At 42.0% G+C, this 19,305-nt stretch overlaps 1 protein-coding gene across 1 annotated transcript in view; it reads right to left on the minus strand.

Annotated features, from left to right (window-relative positions):
- The window catches only part of ITK (IL2 inducible T cell kinase), a 45,716-nt gene extending 27,227 nt beyond the window's left edge, over positions 1-18,489 (minus strand). The window contains exon 1 of the mRNA XM_038739874.1: positions 18,303-18,489. Coding sequence (XP_038595802.1) covers positions 18,303-18,440 — 138 coding nt within the window. The 5' untranslated portion in view covers positions 18,441-18,489. The remainder of the gene's footprint in view (positions 1-18,302) is intronic.
- Positions 18,490-19,305: the final 816 nt, after the last annotated feature.

Genomic DNA, 19,305 nt, shown 5'->3' on the forward strand with positions numbered 1-19,305 from the left:
TAAGCACTTAGAGTACAATACAATCAATCAATCGTATTTATTGAGCGCTTACTGTGTGCAGAGCACTGTACTAAGCGCTTGGGAAGTACAAGTTGGCAACATATAGAGACAGTCCTTAACCAACAGTGGGCTCACAGTCTAGAAGGGGGAGACAGAGAACAAGACCAAACATATTAACAAAATAAAATAAATAGAATAGATATGTACAAGTAAAATAAATAAATAGAGTAATAAATATGTACAAACATATATACATATATACAGGTGCTGTGGGGAAGGGAAGGAGGTAAGATGGGGGGGATGGAGAGGTGGACAAGGGGGAGGGAAAGGAGGGGGTCAGTCTGGGAAGGCCTCCTGGAGGAGGTGAGCTCTCAGTAGGGCCTTGAAGTCCAACAGAGTTGGTAGGCACGTTCCCTGCCCACAGTGAGCTTACAGTCTAGAGGAGGAGCTTACAATCTAATAGAAGGGTAATAATCAAATAGTGGTATTTATTGAGCACTTGAGATGTGAAGATCAATCAATCAATCAATCAATCATATTTATTGAGCGCTTACTATGTGCAGAGCACTGTACTAAGCGCTTGGGAAGTACAAATTGGCAACACATAGAGACAGTCCCTACCCAACAGTGGGCTCACAGTCTAAAAGGGGGAGACAGAGAACAGAACCAAACATACCAACAAAATAAAATAGGATAGAAATGTACAAGTAAAATAAATAAATACATAAATAAATAAATAGAGTAATAAATATGTACAACCATACTGTATGGAGCGCTTGGGAGAGTACAATAAAACAGAAGAGCTTACAGACTAGCGGAAAGGATACACAGGGAAGAATTAGACAAGGTCCTAGGGTAGTGTGGCTAGAAGAGCAGAGTTTCAGGCTTCATGTGGCTCAGACTCTAAAGTCCCAGCTGCAGCCACAGTAGCCACTACTGCAGGACTTTCCCAGTGCTCTGCATGTTGTGGAGGTGCCATGCTACTGCTGCTTCTGTCCTTCCTACCGAGTGAATAAGGTCAATCAGATCGAGGTCCTGGGTTGAGGTGATGGGACAGTGGTGTGGGGTAGCGGAGAAGTGATTCTGCTGTCCAATGGACTGGCAGTCCAAAGTGCAAGGTGCCGGTGCTTCTGTTTTTCCCACTGAGTTGGAGAGGTGTCTTTACACTTTTATAATAATAATATTAGGGGTATTTATTAAGCATTTATTTGCCATGCACTGTACTAAGCACTGGGGTGAATATGAGTGAATTGGGTTTGACAAAGTCCCTATCCCACATGGGGCTCATAGTTTTAATCCCCATTTTACAGATGAGGTAACTGAGGCACAGAGAAGTTAACTGTCTTGCCCAAGACCATACAACAGACAATTGGCAGAGCTGAGATTAGAACCCATATGCATACATATAAATCAATCAATTGCATTTTTTGAGCGCTTACTGTGTGCAGAGCACTGGACTAAGCCCTTGGGAAGTGCAAGCTGGCAACATACAGAGACAGTCCCTACCCAATAGTGGGCTCACAGTCTAGAAGGGGGAGACAGAGAACAAAACCAAACATACTAACAAAATAAAATAAATAGAATAGATAGGGGCAAGTAAAATAAATAAATAAATAAATAAATAGAGTAATAAATATGTACAAACATATATACATATATACAGGTGCTGTGGGGAAGGGAAGGAGGTAAGATGGGGGGGATGGAGAGGGGGGCGAGGGGGAGAGGAAACCCTCTCTCTCTATATATATAAATCCTTTTTCCTTTTCTCCTCCCCATCCCCCCGCCGCCCTACCTCCTTCCCCTCCCCACTGCACCTGTATATATGTTTGTACAGATTTATTACTCTATTTATTTTACTTGTACATATTTACTATTCTATTTATTTTGTTAATGATGTGCATCTAGCTTCAATTCTATTTGTTCTGACGACTTGACACCTGTCCACATGTTTTGTTTTGTTGTCTGTCTCCCCCTTCTAGACTGTGAGCCCGTTGTTGGGGAGGGACCGTCTCTATATGTTGCCAACTTGTACTTCCCAAGCACTTAGTACAGTGTTCTGCACACAGTAAGCACTCAATAAATACGATCGAATGAACGAATTAATGAACCCATGACCTTCTGACTCCCAGGCACGTGCTCTATCCACTTCTCCATGCTGCTTCCCTTTATATACAGAATAATAATAATAATGATGGCATTTGTTAAGCACTTAGTATGTGCAGAGCACTGTTCTAAGCGCTGGGGGGATACAAGGTGATCAAGTTGCCCCACGTGGGGCTCACAATCAATCCCCATTTTACAGATGAGGTAACTGAGGCTCAGAGAAGTTAAGTGACTTGCCCAAGGTCACACAGCCATCATGTGGTGGAGTCGGGATTCGAACCCATGACCTCTGGCCCAATGGAAAGGGCCTGATGTTGTGATTCAGAGGGCCTGTGTTCTAATTCCTGCCCTGCCACTTGTGTGCTGTGTGACCTTGTGCCTCAGTTACCTCAACTTTAAAAAGGGGATTAAGACTGTGAGCGTTCTGTGGGGCAAGGACTGTGGCCATCCTGATTATCTTGTACTTACCCCAGTGCTTAGTGCAGTGCCTGGCACATAGTAAGTGCTTAACAGATACCATGAGGAAAAAAAGAGAGTTTGGGGAAGAAGCAGGTTTCAGCAGATGTAATCATCTCCCTCCCTGCAATTGGAGTTGGAAGCAGGTCCATACCTGCCTCTAACACTATTAGAGGCATCCCAATGTCCCCAAAACATCTTCCCCATTACTTTCAGCTTCTAAGTTAGAGGGGTGAGACAGGATCCTCTGAGTAGTGGAATTATGTTCTCACTTCAAAATCTTCTGGATTTCTGTGATCAGTACACAAATGTAGTGAATACCAGCTATCGTGGTATCAGCGGGACTAAGTCATCTTCCAAGAGGTTACCAACACTGATTTCAACCAGGGCCTAGAAAGATGTCGTAAATAAGGGAAGGGAAGAGTCTGTTGGATGGTCAAAAATATCACAGGATTCCTTTAAAAGCTTAGACTTTCATTCATTCATTCAATCATATTTATTGAGCGCTTACTGTGTGCAGAGCACTGTACTAAGCACTTGGGAAGTACAAGTCGGCAACATATAGAGACGGTCCCTACCCAACAGTGGGCTCACAGTCTAGAAGGGGGAGACAGAGAACAAAACAAAATATATTAACAAAATAAAATAGAATAAACATGTACAAATAAAATAAATAAATAGAGCAATATATACGTACAAACATAAATACATATATACAGGTGCTGTGGGGAGGGGAAGGAGGTAAGGCGGGGGGATGGGGAGGGGGATGAGGAGGAGTGGAAGGAGGGGGCTCAGTCTGGGAAGGCCTCTTGGAGGAGGTGAGCTCTCAGTAGGGCCTTGAAGGGAGGAAGAGAGCTAGCTTGGCGGATGTGCGGAGGGAGGGCATTCCAGGCCAGGGGGATGATGTGGGCCGGGGGTCGACAGCGGGACAGGTGAGAACGAGGCACGGTGAGAAGATTAGCAGCAGAGGAGTGGAGGGTGCAGGCTGGGCTGTAGAAGGAGAGGAGGGAGGTGAGGTAGGAGGGGGCGAGGGGATGGACAGCCTTGAAGCCCAGGGTGAGGAGTTTTTGCCTGATGCGTAGACAATCTACCTTTGGGAAGTAGGATTCTCACCGGGAATTCTCAAATGTTTGAAAACCATTCCTTTGCCTGGCACACTCTGCCATTCTGGAATATCCCTACCCAGCCTTTCCTTGACAATTACTAGATATGCCTTTTGAAGTGTCTTAACATTCCACCAATGGATCCTTCTTTCATAACTAACAACCTGGATGCTGCCTTCAAATCCCAGTGAGTTTCAGCTGTAGGGACCTAGTGGCATCAGCCAAGACTCGGCTGATGCAGTGCCATTTCTTCCAACTGCGAACTAAGTGCCTCATTCACTAGCTTTGGATGAGAGCAGAAATGGTCCGGAAGTTAAATACAGTTGGGAATTTGGGAAGATTGATTGCACTGTAATCTCCCAGAAGTAACCGTGGTATTTTCTAAAATGAGCACATAAAATGTTGGCTTTAAAGCACTCAGTCAGTTTGCCCCCTCCTACCTGATCTCACTGATCTCCTCCTACAGCTCAGCCAGTACACTTTGCTCCGCTATGCCAGCTTGTTCATTGTATCTTGACCTCATCTATCTAGTTGCCGGCCCCTTCCCCACATCCTCCCCATGGCCTAGAACTGTCTCCCTCTCCATATACGGCAGAATACCACTCTCCCCATCTTCAAAGCCTTCTTAAGGTCACATCTCCTCTAAGAGGTCTTCCTTGATTAGTCCTCTTTTCTCTGACTCCCTCTCCCTTCTGCATCATCTATGTAGTTGGATCCATACCCTTTAGACACTGGATAGTCACCCCACCCTCATCCCCACAGCATTTATGTCCATTATGTAACCTATTTATTGATATTAATGTCTGTCTCCCCCTCTAGGCCATAAGCTCATTGTGGGCGGGGAACATGTCTACCAACTTCATTGTATTGTACTTTTCTGAGCACTTAGTACAGTGGTCTGCAGAGCGTAAGTGCTCAATTAATATCGTTGATTGATTGATTTCTAACTAAGGAAATTGCAGAATGTGCCCAAATAGGTTGCTGAGGAAATAAAGCTTGACAACCACATAGCATTTGTTATTTTGACTATCAGATTTTATAAATAAATATCCAATTTCTTTCTCTTTTATAGGCTTTCCATACGGCCTATGCTTCTTTACTACTTACAAGACATATAATGATTTATTTTTTACATATGGGATACATATATACCTGAAATGATAGCAGCAGAGTGTTGCTTCTGGGTCATGATGTCATAATCAATCAATCAATCATATTTATTGAGCGCTTACTGTGTGAAGAGCACTGTACTAAGCGCTTGGGAAGTACAAGTTGGCAACATATAGAGACAGTCCCTACCCAACAGTGGGCTCACAGTCTAAAAGGGGGAGACGGAGAACAAAACCAAACATGCAGGCAGTTGCCTTGGTAGGCCACTGTGGTTTTCGCCATCCACTTTAGGCAGTTATTTTTCAGGATTCTTGCTGGCCTATCCTTGTGGAACACTCTGTTGAATTTTTCAGCAGCCAGCGTGAAAAGGTTGGGGTTCTAGATAGCTCCTTGACAAAACTGATTCAGCTACAGAGTCTGTTCCTGATGTACAATCACTGAGAGGCAAGACTTTTCACCATTATACCAATCAGTCCAACAGAGCAATGAAGGGAGAGACTTTGTAAATCGACTGAGAATTCAAATGAGGCATTATTCTAAGAGCAAACGCCCACTCACAAAATATCCCATGCGGACACAGCTCTCATTCTCTCCTTTCTCTCCTTTTCACTTTCTTTTTTAAGACACAAGTTGGAATTTCTTCAGCTGGAAGCTAGCAGCATTGTTCCTGAATTAATAAAGGCTAGTGATTGCCTTTCGTTATTTCGGAATAATTTATCAAGTTATTTTAGTAGCTCCTCAAAATCTGGAAGCTCTTTCTCTCTAGCCTGTAAACTCGTTCTGAGCAAGAAACGTGCCTGCCGATTCTGTTGTATTGTACTTTCCCAAGCACTTAGTAGAGAACTTTGAACGTAGTAAGTGCTCACTAAATACCATTGATTGATTGATTGTGATTTTATCCTTTTATCCCCAGCATTTTATAAACTTCATGTAACGTCACATAACTTCACATGAAGGTATTTCACTCAATCAATTGTATTTGCTGAGATCTTACTGTTTGAAGAGAACCGGGAAGAGCACTTGGGAAAGTACAGTACAGCAGGATTGGTAGGAGCGATCCCTGCCCACAAGGAGCTTATAGTCCTCAGTCTGTATTTCTGGAGTGAAGTTCAACTACTGAAGTTACACAGCAGTGGCACACCACATCTGGGGATAGAAAATGAAAAACGATGCCAGAATCCGGAAGAAAGTTCAGGGTTTTTCCTAGGAGGACCAGATATCAGTTACTGAAATTAGTAACTACCTGAATTCTACCATGTACAAAGAGCCAAAATCAGTCATCAGTCATCCAAGAAAAGTAACTCTCTACTGGTCCACATCACCCCATATCCTCTCCTTTTTTCTTGGCTGACTTGGTCTTGTACTGACTTGGTAGAAGAAGGACTGTTGATCGAGGTATCAGCCCCGTGCTATCCTGCTCCTAATGTGTGGGCATATTGTTTTCTAGATATCTTCAACCCAACAACAGAAACTGTCTTAATTCTTAGGAGATTGAAGAAGGTAAAAAGCAAATTTTAAAAGTCGAACAACATCATAGTTCTGACCAAACCTGCTTCCCTCCTGACTTTCTTTTTTTCTCCTGTCCCTAAGACCTATCACCTTCATAAACCTCAGTCACTTGTGCCATCTGAATATCAACATCACCTTTTCACACTGTGGTTACCTCTGAGGCTAATAATAATAATAATAATAATAATGGCATTTATTAAGCACTTACTATGTACAAAGCACTGTTCTAAGTGCTGGGGACGTTACAAGGTGATCAGATTGTCCCGGGGGGGCTCACAGTCTTAATCCACATTTTACAGATGAGGTAACTGAGGCACAGAGAAGTTAAGTGACTTGCCCAAAGTCACACAGCTGACAGTTGGTGGAGTCGGAATTTGAACCCATGACCTCTTATTCCAAAGCTGGTGCTCTTCCCACTGAGCCATGCTGCTTCTCAGAGTTATGATGAGCTAAAGTCCTGCCTTGCTTGAAATAAGCAAGTTTTATTTATTTTTATTTTTTATGGTAGTTGTTAAGCCCTTACAATGTGCCAGGCCCTGTACTAAGCACTGAGGTAGATACAAGCTGACCAGGTTGGACACAGTCTCACAGTCCCACATGGGACGCACAGTATTGCCCAAGGTCACATAGCAGATCATCATCAGTCGTATTTATTGAGCGCTTACTGTGTGCAGAGCACTGTACTAAGCGCTTGGGAAGTACAAGTTGGTAACATATAGAGACAGTCCCTACCCAGCAGTGGGCTCACAGTCTAAAAGATGAGTGGCAGAGCCGGAATGAGAACCCAGGTTCTTCTGGGAGAAGCAGCGTGGCTCAGTGGAAAGAGCCCTGGCTTTGGAGTCAGAGGTCATGGGTTCAAATCCCGGCTCTGCCAATTGTCAGCTGTGTGACTTTGGGCAAGTCACTTCACTTCTCTGGGCCTCATTTCCCTCATCTGTAAAATGGGGATTAAGACTGTGAGCCCCCCGTGGGACAACCTGATCACATTGTAACCTCCCCAGCGCTTAGAACAGTGCTTTGCACATTGTAAGCGCTTAATAAATGCTATTATTATTATTATTATTATTATTATTCTGACTCCCGGGCCTGTGCTCTATCCACTAGGCTAAGCTGCTTACCCAAGTTTTACCCTTGCATAGGGCAGTGAGATCCGGCCCTACTTCTGAAGGCACAGCTGGCTTTTTGAGCAGGTTCACCAGAGACACCTATAAACCATACCTAAACCATATATAATATGGTTTAAATCATATCATATGATATAAACCATAGCAGCGGTCGGACAAAGGAGCCTAAAGTGTGGTTTTGGAATGCAGTCAGCTCACCTGCACTGAAGCAGTTCTCTCGGCACAGTTTCTCTGGTTGGGGTTTTTGAAGGGATTGAACGATAACAGGATACCCAAGCAACCTCTGCCTAGGCTGCATGGTGTACTAAAAAGGCGCACATGCAAGCTAAGAGGCTGAATAAACCATTTTGGGCATGACGAAGGGCAGCTTCAAACAATAGGACACAGCAGCGAATTGTTGAGAATGCATCCCAGCAAAGGAGAACGGGGTTACTCTCCTCTGAGTAAAGACTTTGTAAAGTTTGGGATACTGAGGCATGCTTAAAAACAGAGGCAGGGCTTAAATGGAACAAAATCTACTGCGCATCAAGGAACTATCTTTGCATGCAAACCATGTGGGAGGGAGTGTCGGTCATGTAGGAGTGGTGGTTGAGAAGCAGTGTGGCTCAGTGGAAAGAGCACGGGCTTTGGAGTCAGAGGTCATGGGTTCAAATCCGGGTTCTGCCAATTGTCAGCTGTGTGACTTTGGGCAAGTCACTTATCTTCTCTGTGCCTCAGTTACCTCATCAGTAAAATGTGGGTTAAGACTGTGAGCCCCCCGTGAGACAACCTGATCACCTTGTAACCTCCCCAGCACTTAGAACAGTGCTTTGCACATAGTAAGCACTTAATAAATGCTATTATTATTATTATGTACCTTTCTTTTCAGCTACACTCTCTTGCGTGGGCAGGATCTGACATCAGTAGCGTCATCATTTTTCTAAATGAGAATGTTTACTAAAATGACATATTGCCTTGGGAATTTGGCAGGTTGACTGTGTGCCAAAGAACTCTTGGATGATATGATCTGTCTATGATAAAGCTTGAGTGCTCATTCTCCTCCCTTCCTCCACTGACATGCTCTTTGACCTTATGAAAAATTTTCCCATCATAAAATGGAGTGAACGATCACATCTACACAGGACAAAACCAATGCTCAATTCACAGTGACCTATCTGTTTCCAGCCACATGTCGAATTCAGCCGAAGAGGGATTGATAGATGAAAAGTGATGACCTAATGTTTCTGGATTAACTGAAAGCTTTTCGTTCCCCCTGTGCAAATGGATTTCTGGAGCCGTAAGATCGCATGTTGTGAGCTAGCCACATAATCTGTTGCGTACTCTGTGCTGTTCTCCTCAACCAGTAACCACGGGCTGCATGAACTCCAGGGCCTGTACTGAGATATCTAGGTTAGCAACAGGGTGGAGAGGAGGAGGCAGAAAGGCCCTAGTTACTATCTCTCTACTAGGTATGGGGATCCGTGTCAGAGTGCTGGGGCTGGTTTCTAAGAAAGAACCAGTGGAACGTGACTCCGAGCTCATTAACCTCGTTCATTCATTCATTCAGTCACATTTATTGAGCGCTTACTGTGTGCAGAGCACTGTACTGAGCGCTTGGGAAGTCCAAGTTGGCAACATATAGAGACAGTCCCTACCCAACAGCAGGCTCACAGTCTAGAACGGAGAGACAGACAACAAAACCAAACATATTAACAAAATAAAATAAATAGAATAAATATGTAAAAGTAAAATAAATAAATAGAGTAATAAATATGCAATCAATCAATCGTGTTTATTGAGTGCTTACTGTGTGCAGAGCACTGTACTAAGCACTTGGGAAGTACAAGTTGGCAACATATAGAGACAGTCCCTTCCCAACAGCAGGCTCACAGTCTAGAACGGAGAGACAGACAACAAAACAAAACGTATTAACAAAATAAAATTAATAGAATAAATATGCAAAAGTAAAATAAATAAATAGAGTAATAAATATGTAATCAATCAATCGTATTTACTGAGTGCTTACTGTGTGCAGAGCACTGTACTAAGCGCTTGGGAAGTACAAGTTGGCAACACATAGAGACAGTCCCTACACAACAGTGGGCTCACAGCCTAAAAGGGGGAGACAGAGAACAAAACCAAACATACTAACAAAATAAAATAAATAGAATAGATATGTACAAGCAAAATAAATAAATAAATAAATAAATAGAGTAATAAATATGTACAAACATATATACATATATACAGGTGCTGTGGGGAAGGGAAGGAGGTAAGATGGAGGGGATGGAGAGGGGGACGAGGGAGAGAGGAAGGAAGGGGCTCAGTCTGGGAAGGCCTCCTGGAGGAGGTGAGCTCTCAGTAGGGCCTTGAAGGGAGGAAGAGAGCTAGCTTGGCGGATGGGCAGAGGGAGGGCAAACATATATACATATATACAGGATATACATATATACAACCTCATCTACTCAGGGTGATCTCTTCTAACACTGGCTTGGGGTTGAAATTTCAATTTGCTCCAGGCGGATTCCAGTCCTGATTGGAGTGGAAATTTCCCACAGATAAACCACTTCCAAAACACATACCCTCCCTCTGCGGGACTGGATGGAAGAGCATTTCACTGTCCAATGTGGCATGGGAACTAACTGACACAGAGGTGGCCAACCCTCACGAACTGAAGAGCCACAAACCAGAAACATAACGTGACTGAAAACCGCAGATCGGAGTTGGGGGGCGGGGGGAGAGTGATCGGGACGGGGAGGGGTGGACGAGAGGGGCAGGCAGCATTTGTTCCTTGGAGACAAGCGCTTAGTACAGTGCTCTGCACATAGTAAGCGCTCAATAAATATGATTGATGATTTGATGGGGGGAGGAGACAGAGTCATTGGGGTGAGATCAGCATCCCACCCCTCCCCAGCCTAGGTCCACAGGAGAGGGAGCTAGCTAGCTCCTGGGTCATTCAATCTTATTTATTGAGCGCTTACTGTGTGTAAAGCACTGAGGGCAGAGAACACCCCAAATTTTTTTCACACTGTTTGTTAAGCACTTACTATGTGCCGCGTTACTGTACTGTTCCTTTTCCAAGTGCCTAGTGTAGTACTTGCCAATAAAGCGCTCAATAAAAACCACTGATTAATTGATTGATCTACAAATCTATTCTATTTATTTTATTACATATCTGTTCTATTTATTTTATTTTGTTAGTATGTTTGGTTTTGTTCTCTGTCTCCCCCTTTGAGACTGTGAGCCCAATGTTGGGTAGGGACTGTCTCTATATGTTGCCAATTTGTACTTCCCAAGCGCTTAGTACAGTGCTCTGCACATAGTAAGCGCTCAATAAATACGATTGATGATGATGATGATGATGATGATTGATCTGAATGGCACTGCCATAGCAAAATAATAGTAAAACAGCATGGCCTACTGAAATGAGCACGGGCCTGTATGTCAGAAGACCTAAATTCTAACCCCAACTCCGCCACTTGTCTGCTGTGTGACCTTGGGCAAGTCACTTAATTTCTCTGTATCTCAGTTATCTGTAAAATGGGGATTAAGACTTGTGGGACATGGACTGTACCCATTCTGATTGTCTTGTCTACCCCAGTGCTTAGTAATATGCCTGGCACAGTGCTTACCAAATGCCATAAAAAAAATGGGGAGCCAGAGCAGCTGAAAATATATCTTGGATGAAGCAGACATGAAGAAAGCACAGCAGAAAGAAATTAAACACACCAATGAGCCTACTTAGAGATTATATTCAGGTTCATTAGACTAATGCAATAATGTCTAACCCTGTACCTGATCCTTAATCTGTACAGTTCAAAGCTGCTTTTACTACATTTCAGGGGGAGAAATTTGATATGAAGGAATTTTATATGCATGGGAAACTGGTTTTGTTTCTAGCACAGATCTCACCACTTCTGAAGCCCCAAAGGTTCACAAAGTCAGATAGGAGTTCTATCTGTCACATTATGTTTATGGTTTGTGGCTCTTCAGTTCGTGAGGGTTGGCCACCTCTGTGTCAGTTAGTTCCCATGCCACATTGGACATTGAGTTCTTGAGTGAAAATAACATCACTAAGTTCATACTTGTGAAAAAAATTAAGTAAATGGTTGATATATGCTGGACTGTATTATGAACACATTCAATAAATATGATGGAAAATTTCATATTCAGCCTATGAAGCATTTGGGAAGATAGTTAAAATCAATTTTGTTTGTGAGGTTCATTATGGGTAAGAGATAAGTGTTCTGTTTTAGGGGAATGACATAATAGAATAAGAACCTGGCTCTTTATTCTCTGTAGTTAAAATTTTCCTTCAGATTAAAAAAAAATCCTAAATCTTCCGGTTAACAAATCTCTTCTTTTCCTTATGGCTGAATTGAAATGCATAAATTAAAGCAATTTATCATTTTTTTTCCTTTGGATTATTGCCATCTCACCAAAGCTCCTAAAGGGCAGAGACTCATGCCTTCTACCTTCTATTGTACTTCCCTGTGAACTTAGAACTGCTCATTCCACAGCAGGACCTCCTTAAGTACTATTGTTTGTTCAGAGAATATTGAATTCTTACCAAAATGGTGATTTCCAAACCTAAAGGTTTCCCAAGATTTAGAACCTTCTGCAGTTTTACTCCAATGCTTGTTGTCTCATAATGACAGATGTGCATGACTGGTCCTGAGACATTATGTGGGGACAGTGTGGCATTAAACATTAAACCCAACTGTAGGCTTCATCAATCAATCAATTGTATTTACTGAGCACTTACTGTGTGCAGGGCACTGTACTAAACTCTTGGGAGAGTACAATACAACAGAGTTGGTAGATAGGCCCACAATGAGCCTAAAGACCCGTTGAGCTATCTGACCTTCCTTCTGCTGTGAATCTGGACCTGCAACAGGTTTCATATCAGATTGCTGGAGCAAAAATCAACAAGACCGGATCACCAGAAGAAATGACTTGGAAAAAAGCCAGTCTCCGATCACTGAAGTTTTGCTCACCTCGATACCGCTTTGTTGAACAGGAATAAATATGGAATGAATCAACAAATCAATCAATCAATGATATTTTTTAATACTTAACTGCATGCAAAGCACTGTACTAAATGCTTGGGAGAGTACGATACAATGGAGTTAGTAGACACGCTCTCTGCCCACAACGAGCTTACTTGGCAGTAGGCTACATAAACAGACTAGACTGTGAGCCCGTTGTTGGGTAGGGACAGTCTCTATATATTGCCGATTTGTACTTCCCAAGTGCTTAGTACAGTGCTCTGCACACAGTAAGCGCTCAATAAATACGATTGAATGAATGAACAAGCTTATTTAGCAGTAGGCTACATTATCAGCTGCACTATTGGGAGCAATAATGGGGCAATGGAAAGCAAGCAGAAGCACATTCCTGGTTGAAAGAACACAGGCTTGGGAGTCAGAGGACCTGGGCTCTAATCCTGACTCTGTCATTTATCAGCTGTGTGACTTTGGGCAAGTCACTTAACTTCTCTGTGCCTCAGTTACCTCATCTGCAAAATGGGGATTAAGGCTGTGAGCCCCACGTGGTTACCCCAGTGCTTAGAACAGTGCTTAGTCACATAGTAAATGTTTAATAAATACCATCATTATTATTATTATTACTCCAGTGCTTAGAACAGTACTTGTCAAATAGCGATTAACAAATACCATAATTATGATTATCCTCATTATTGAGGAAGTGCTTCAATGATACAGTGAACAGCCTCTGACAAGGTAACAGGAATGTTGAAAGACACCTGCAGCAGGATAGAATAGGTTAATCTGCTGCTGCAATCAAGAAAGGCGTAGCTCTTCTTCAGAAGAAGCCATGGAGGGTGGTCGATCAATCATATTTATTAAGCATTTACTGTATGCAGAGCACTGTACCAAGTGCTTGGGAGAGTATAATATAACAGAGCGGGTAGACACATTCCCTGCCCCCAAGGAGCTCACAGTCTAGAGGAGACTAGGAGGCAAAAACCCCAAACTAGCTCCGGGATCTGCAAACAGCAAGCACATCAGCCCAACAGGGGAGTCTTCAGTGTGCATTGTGCACTGTGTGGTAGCAGTAGTGTGGCATTGGCCTTTTCAATCACACACACACACACACACAAAAAAAAAAAAAAAATTCTCCGGTAGCCGGAAGGGCATTATCTTTGAATACAAAGCATGATTGCATATCCCAGACAAACTTCATGGCAATTTGAAAAAATAAAAATGATTCCCCGGCATTCAGGCAGCTACTCAAAAGCTGTCCTATTTTAAGCCTCATTTTCAATTCAATGGGAATTTTTGTCACAGTGCAGCATAATCATCGAGACAGAAACCAGGAGGTTGGGCAAATGGAGACTAGGAATTAACCTCTTGTTTCTGGTTCCCTGATTGTGTTTCTTGGTTTAGCTCGACTTAACACGGTTGTCAGCTGCTAATTTGAAGGTACTGGAAGTCCCAATGTCTCTCCCTTACTACTTTCCTAACTGGGTTCTTTACACTGTGCTGAAGCCAACACCAAGTTGGAGAATAAAAATAAGAAGGTGGTTCCAAGGAACTTGGCTTGGGGCAGCCTTGGTGATAGAACTCTTGCCGCTCTTTTAAATAGTTTGTGGATCTACACATCCCATCCACTGTGATAGCTCACTGGGTTCTGAGCACCAGACTTGGCTTTTACTGAGAAAGTCAGTCAGAAAAATCATGGTCATTCGATGGAACCCTATTATATATCTCCAGAAGACAAGTCCATCACTTCCTTTTCTATCCCTTTCTTGACTTCTTCTTTTGGCCTATGTCAAGGAATGAAACTAGCTACTGGAACGGGGCAAGTAAGAAGGTGTGGTGATTCCTTCCTGGTGTTTTCATTGTCAAGGCGAGAGAAATCATACCCATGAAACAGACCAGCTAAGACCCTCCCTGCTAGGAGTCAACAGCTGGATTCAAACAGCATGCTCGCAAGGCCTTTTTGTAGCTTCAGTAGCTTCAGAAAAATTCCTATTATGTGAATTCACTGGGTAAACCACCACTGTAAAGCGGCTTGTGACCATCTCTAATCCCAAATAATTGTGTGTAGTAATGAGCAAATTTAAGGGGCCTAACTTTTCCAAACTCCATTATCTCCCTGGAACTTCTGGTAGTAAGATAGGCACCCAGGAGAGTCTGACTAAATATTAACAAAGATAGAATCTAATGACCAAAGTGTAGAAAGAAACCACTTTATTTTTCAAGATCATGGTTGCGTTTTCAATATAGACATCTCCCTGTTTCTCAGTCACAAGTTTGAACATTCTGGTAGTTCGGATTTCACTTTTTAACATCCGATAGATTTTTCCTGGATCCTCCCTACCCTATTACGTTTTATTTCATGCAGTAATTTGATGGGACCAAATCGAAACAGAAATCCTGCTGTGAGAAAAACTATCAATTGATGAATCATATGGCTAATTTATCATCGAAACAATTCCCAGTATAGTGGGCCTTCAAAATTGCTAAACCATGCTATATAAGTGACGCTGATATGGGCATACGCTGTTTTAGAAAGAAAACCTTGACGTTGAGGCTATAAATGACAGGAGAGATCCTTAAGGTTTTTCTGAAGTACACAAGTAGAGAGTTGCCCCTGAGTGGGAGAAGTACATGCTAAACGAGGAGTGGGTGGGAGCTTATGATAGACAATTTACATGGGTCTAGTTTCAGGGCTGCCTTATTGATAGAAGGATTTTGGAAAAAGCCCGGCATTGTGCACTGTATAATGTGATTCAGCAAACACAGCCCATCATTGTTTGGGATCCTTTCTCCATTGATGTCCAGGCATAATGCTGATTAGCATTAATGGAGGTTACGCAAAAGAGTCTTCTGACTCAGGAATGCAATGTTACAATGGAGAAAAGTCATTTTCAGTTTTAAAATCTATGACTTAATGACAACAGCATCACCAGCTAATGCCACGCATTTGGCGGAGTCCTGCCAGAATATTTCTTTTCCTGATTTCCGTTCTGTGACCTTGAGGGCTCCCGGGAAAATTCCTTATTTTCCTAAAAATGAATCAATGAAAGATCTCTCAAAATTCCTAAAGTGACAATAAGAGCTTCTTCTTGAACCCCACACAAGGGCAAGTTCTGAGTGATTTTCGGATTATCGAGACCTTTTCATTTTGTAGATTCCTGTTTCAGAGCATTGCGATGACCTTTATCAGGCCTAGTCACTAAGCAGGCCAAAGCACACATTTCATTTTCCATCGTGCTGATTATGGCCTAAAGTCAGTATAACCTGTTCATTGGCTTCAAACACCTGATGCCCTTTAGGAACTAGTAACTTCGTTTAACTTCAGGCCCATGTCCTGTCCACCCTGGCCTAACCATACAATAAGGCACCAAGCAAAAGTCCTGGTGGTGACCTTCCAGATGATGCTTGTAGCCCACTGTCATGAGGGATTGGAAAAGTTTATACTGTTGTTTCCTGCATGCTAACTATTCTTTTAAAGGAGAAATTCATATCCTAGGGTTAGAAACCAACATTGTTCACAAAAACTAAATCCACATTTAAAGACTCATTTATTACTTCTTATACCATTCTTTGTATAATTTAAATGACTTTGGTTACCAGGTGAAACTGGATTATTGAAAACTTAAGTGAGTATGTGTATGTATATGTTTTGTTTTATACTATGTAGACTAAATGCATATTTAAATACACATTCCACGAAAAGCAGTGCGGTCATGGGTTTGAATCCCAGCTCCGCCACTTGTCAGCTGTGTGACCTTGGGCAAGCCACTTAACTTCTCTGTGCCTCAGTTACCTCATCTGTAAAATGGGAGTTAAGATTGTGAGCCCCACGTGGGACAATCTGATCACCTTGTATCCCCCCAGTGCTTAAAACAGTGCTTCGTACTTAGTGAGCACTTAACAAATACCATCATTATTATTTAAGTTTACAGACAGAATCTCAAAATCCCCGGATTTAGGATTCGGGAGAGAGAGCCGATGTCTTACTCAGGGACCTTGAGTGTATCCCTAAACCTTTCTGCACCTCATGTTCCTCACTTAAAATGTGAAGCTATTAAAACTCTTAGCCATTTCACAAAGACATTCTACCTTTATAAGGAATATGATACATAACATATCGATCTCCTTAGAAGAAAGGGGCTCTCTATAAATTCAATGTTTCACCTTTATTGTCATCTGTTCATAAAGCAATCAATCAGTGTGGACTAAGCAGTGGCAAATGATTTAATGAGGTCAGAGGTTAAAAACACACACGTGCTGACTAAAAGCCCTTTGTGACTCCTTTAGACAAGTTTCTTAACTTATAAATGTAAATTCCCATAATCTTTAAAGGGATAGTTTCTCAAATACTGATGCACAAAGATAGAGCAATACTGGGTGTATGCAAGAAAACAATAACCCCTTAGAAGCATAGACATTTATATTTTAGGAAACTTCAGAGGTCTGACTTTCAAAATTTGGACAAACATTTACTTCTGGGGATTTGGGGATTGCTCGTCTAAAGAAGCTAGATAATTAAAAGGAAGAAAAAAACAACAGTTAAACAACAACAACAAAAAACCTTTCCAAAGGAAAGAGCAAAAAGATGTCCTGACACTAACTGTTTGGGTCTGGGAGTTCAAACTAATTGGAAACTTCATAATAATTAACATATAAATATTACATAACCACATTACTTCACAAAAAAATTAGCCAAATCAGAGAATGCAATAAAGAGAAAATAAATAGAGCTGGTGAGGAACGTATGCACCCCCCTTCTAGACTGTGAGCCCATTGTTGGGTAGAGACCGTCTCTATATGTTGCCGATTTGTACTTACCAAGCGCTTAGTACAGTGCTCTGCACACAGTAAGCACTCAATAAATATGATTGAATGAATGAATGAAAAGAAAAGGAAGGTTTGAGAGACCATACCTGCAACTTCCAAATGAAAGTAGGATTTTTTAAAACACTATTCACAATAATTAAAATTCAAGCAAGATATGTAATTCTTTTCTTTGCTCAATGTCATAAATTCAGTATTTTTTAAATTGTACTACCAATCTTTTGTGACCATCAAAGACTGCAATTGTGCAGATTTTAATCATTTTTTAACACAATAAAACTAGAACATCCACCTAATTGAAAAAAGCAACATTATCTAACCTTTAACATAGGTCAATTCATAATAATCAGCCTTCTGCAATTTCCAAGGAATTCTGAATTTCAGCCAAGTTTTCATTTATCCTGAAACAGGTATTTCATTTCTTTCTAATTCAGTGAAGTCAGTACAAAGACTGTTATAGGGTTAGGACTTTGACTTTAACTCCCCGACTTCTTTCCTGGATTCACTAGTTCAAAATGTCCCTCAAAATCAGTTTAGCTCCATGTCCAGCTACGCTTCTCCTCCGGGGAACCATTCAAACTTCCTTTGAATGGAATGTTTAATTAAAAGGCAAAAAAAAATCAAAATAAAGATCCCGGGTTTTACGCACATCGAGTTCAGTCTGTCTACATGGCTACAATAATCTGGATAATGTGGACCAACGAAATGACTTTCCTCCCGACATTTAAGGGAAAGGTAATTTGGATTGTTGTATTTTTGTCTACTCCTTACTCCTTTATTCAGTCAGAAAATTGTCAGTCCTTTTCTTCATTCTGTGCTGAGTTTGCCTGACACCAAAGTCCCGTGGGTCTTTTAGAGTTTACCTGACGGTCTTAACCAATGTTCTGGCTAATTTTGGCAACTGAATACCAGGTTGATATTTTATTACAATGGGAAATCTGCGCAGGTTTAAACAGATTCTTATTTTTGGGGTCGGGGCGGTTCACCAGAATTCTAAAGTCACTACAAAGCAGACAAATTCCCAACGAGGTTCGTTTTCCAATGAGCACATGACTTTTAGCTGGAAGTATTTAAAGAAGAGCTTGACATACCCCTTGGCGATCCTCAAAGTAAGCAAGGCTGGTTTTGGTTAAAACAAAGAAGCGCACTTTAAAGTTGGAGGGAGAGGTCCTTCTTTTTTGTTGGGATTTCTTGATCAGCTGCTCTTCCAGGAGGATATAGTTATTCATGGTCTAGTCCAAGGAAGGTTGCCAACTGCTCTAATTAGACATAACCCCGCGACACAACCTGGGGATGTGAACACCCAGAGTGAGTTCGGGCAAAAGAATGTTAAGAGCAGGCAGTTGATTTTCAGAGAGTAGTTCAAAGGTAAGATAGGTGCCTCCAGTTTTATCTCTCTATCTACATTCAGTCAGCTCTGCACAGCTTCCTCTCTGATGTCAGGCAATAACCACATCCTTTCAAAATTCACAAAAGTAAGCAGTGCACTCTGAACAAAAATACCCTTTGCTAAATGTTTTGGAAAAGTAAAACACACTTGGAGACGACGGCGCGATCAAAGGGATCGTAAGGATTGATTTTCACAAAAGCCCACTAGTTTCCTCATCTTCCACCATTTGGCCAACCATCAGTTGGTTGGTCCAGCTAATGTGAAGAGTCTTCATAATGCAAAGAAAGAAGATTTCTGATCCATCCATTACTTTCTTAGATTCATGGAGCATGTAATCTAACAACAATGTAATGTGTCAACACATTGCCCATTTAAAGTGTCCCATAGTGACCTGTAACACACATGTCTTAGGGGCTACAGCACGGGCCTGGGGGGTCAGAAGGGCATAATAATAGTAATAATAATAATAATGGCATTTATTAAGCGCTTACTATGTGCAAAGCAGTGTTCTAAGCACTCGGGAGGTTACAAGGTGATCAGGTTGTTCCCCCGTGGGGCACACAGTCTTAATCCTCATTTTATAGTTGAGATAACTGAGGCCCAGAGAAGTTAAGTGACTTGCCCAAAGTCACACAGCTGACAATTGGTGGACATGGGTTCTAATCTTGACTCCACCACTTTGTCTGCTGTGTGACCCTGGGCAA

This window comes from Tachyglossus aculeatus, chromosome X1 (genome assembly GCF_015852505.1).
Source record: "Tachyglossus aculeatus isolate mTacAcu1 chromosome X1, mTacAcu1.pri, whole genome shotgun sequence".
NCBI classification, from domain to species: domain Eukaryota; kingdom Metazoa; phylum Chordata; class Mammalia; order Monotremata; family Tachyglossidae; genus Tachyglossus; species Tachyglossus aculeatus.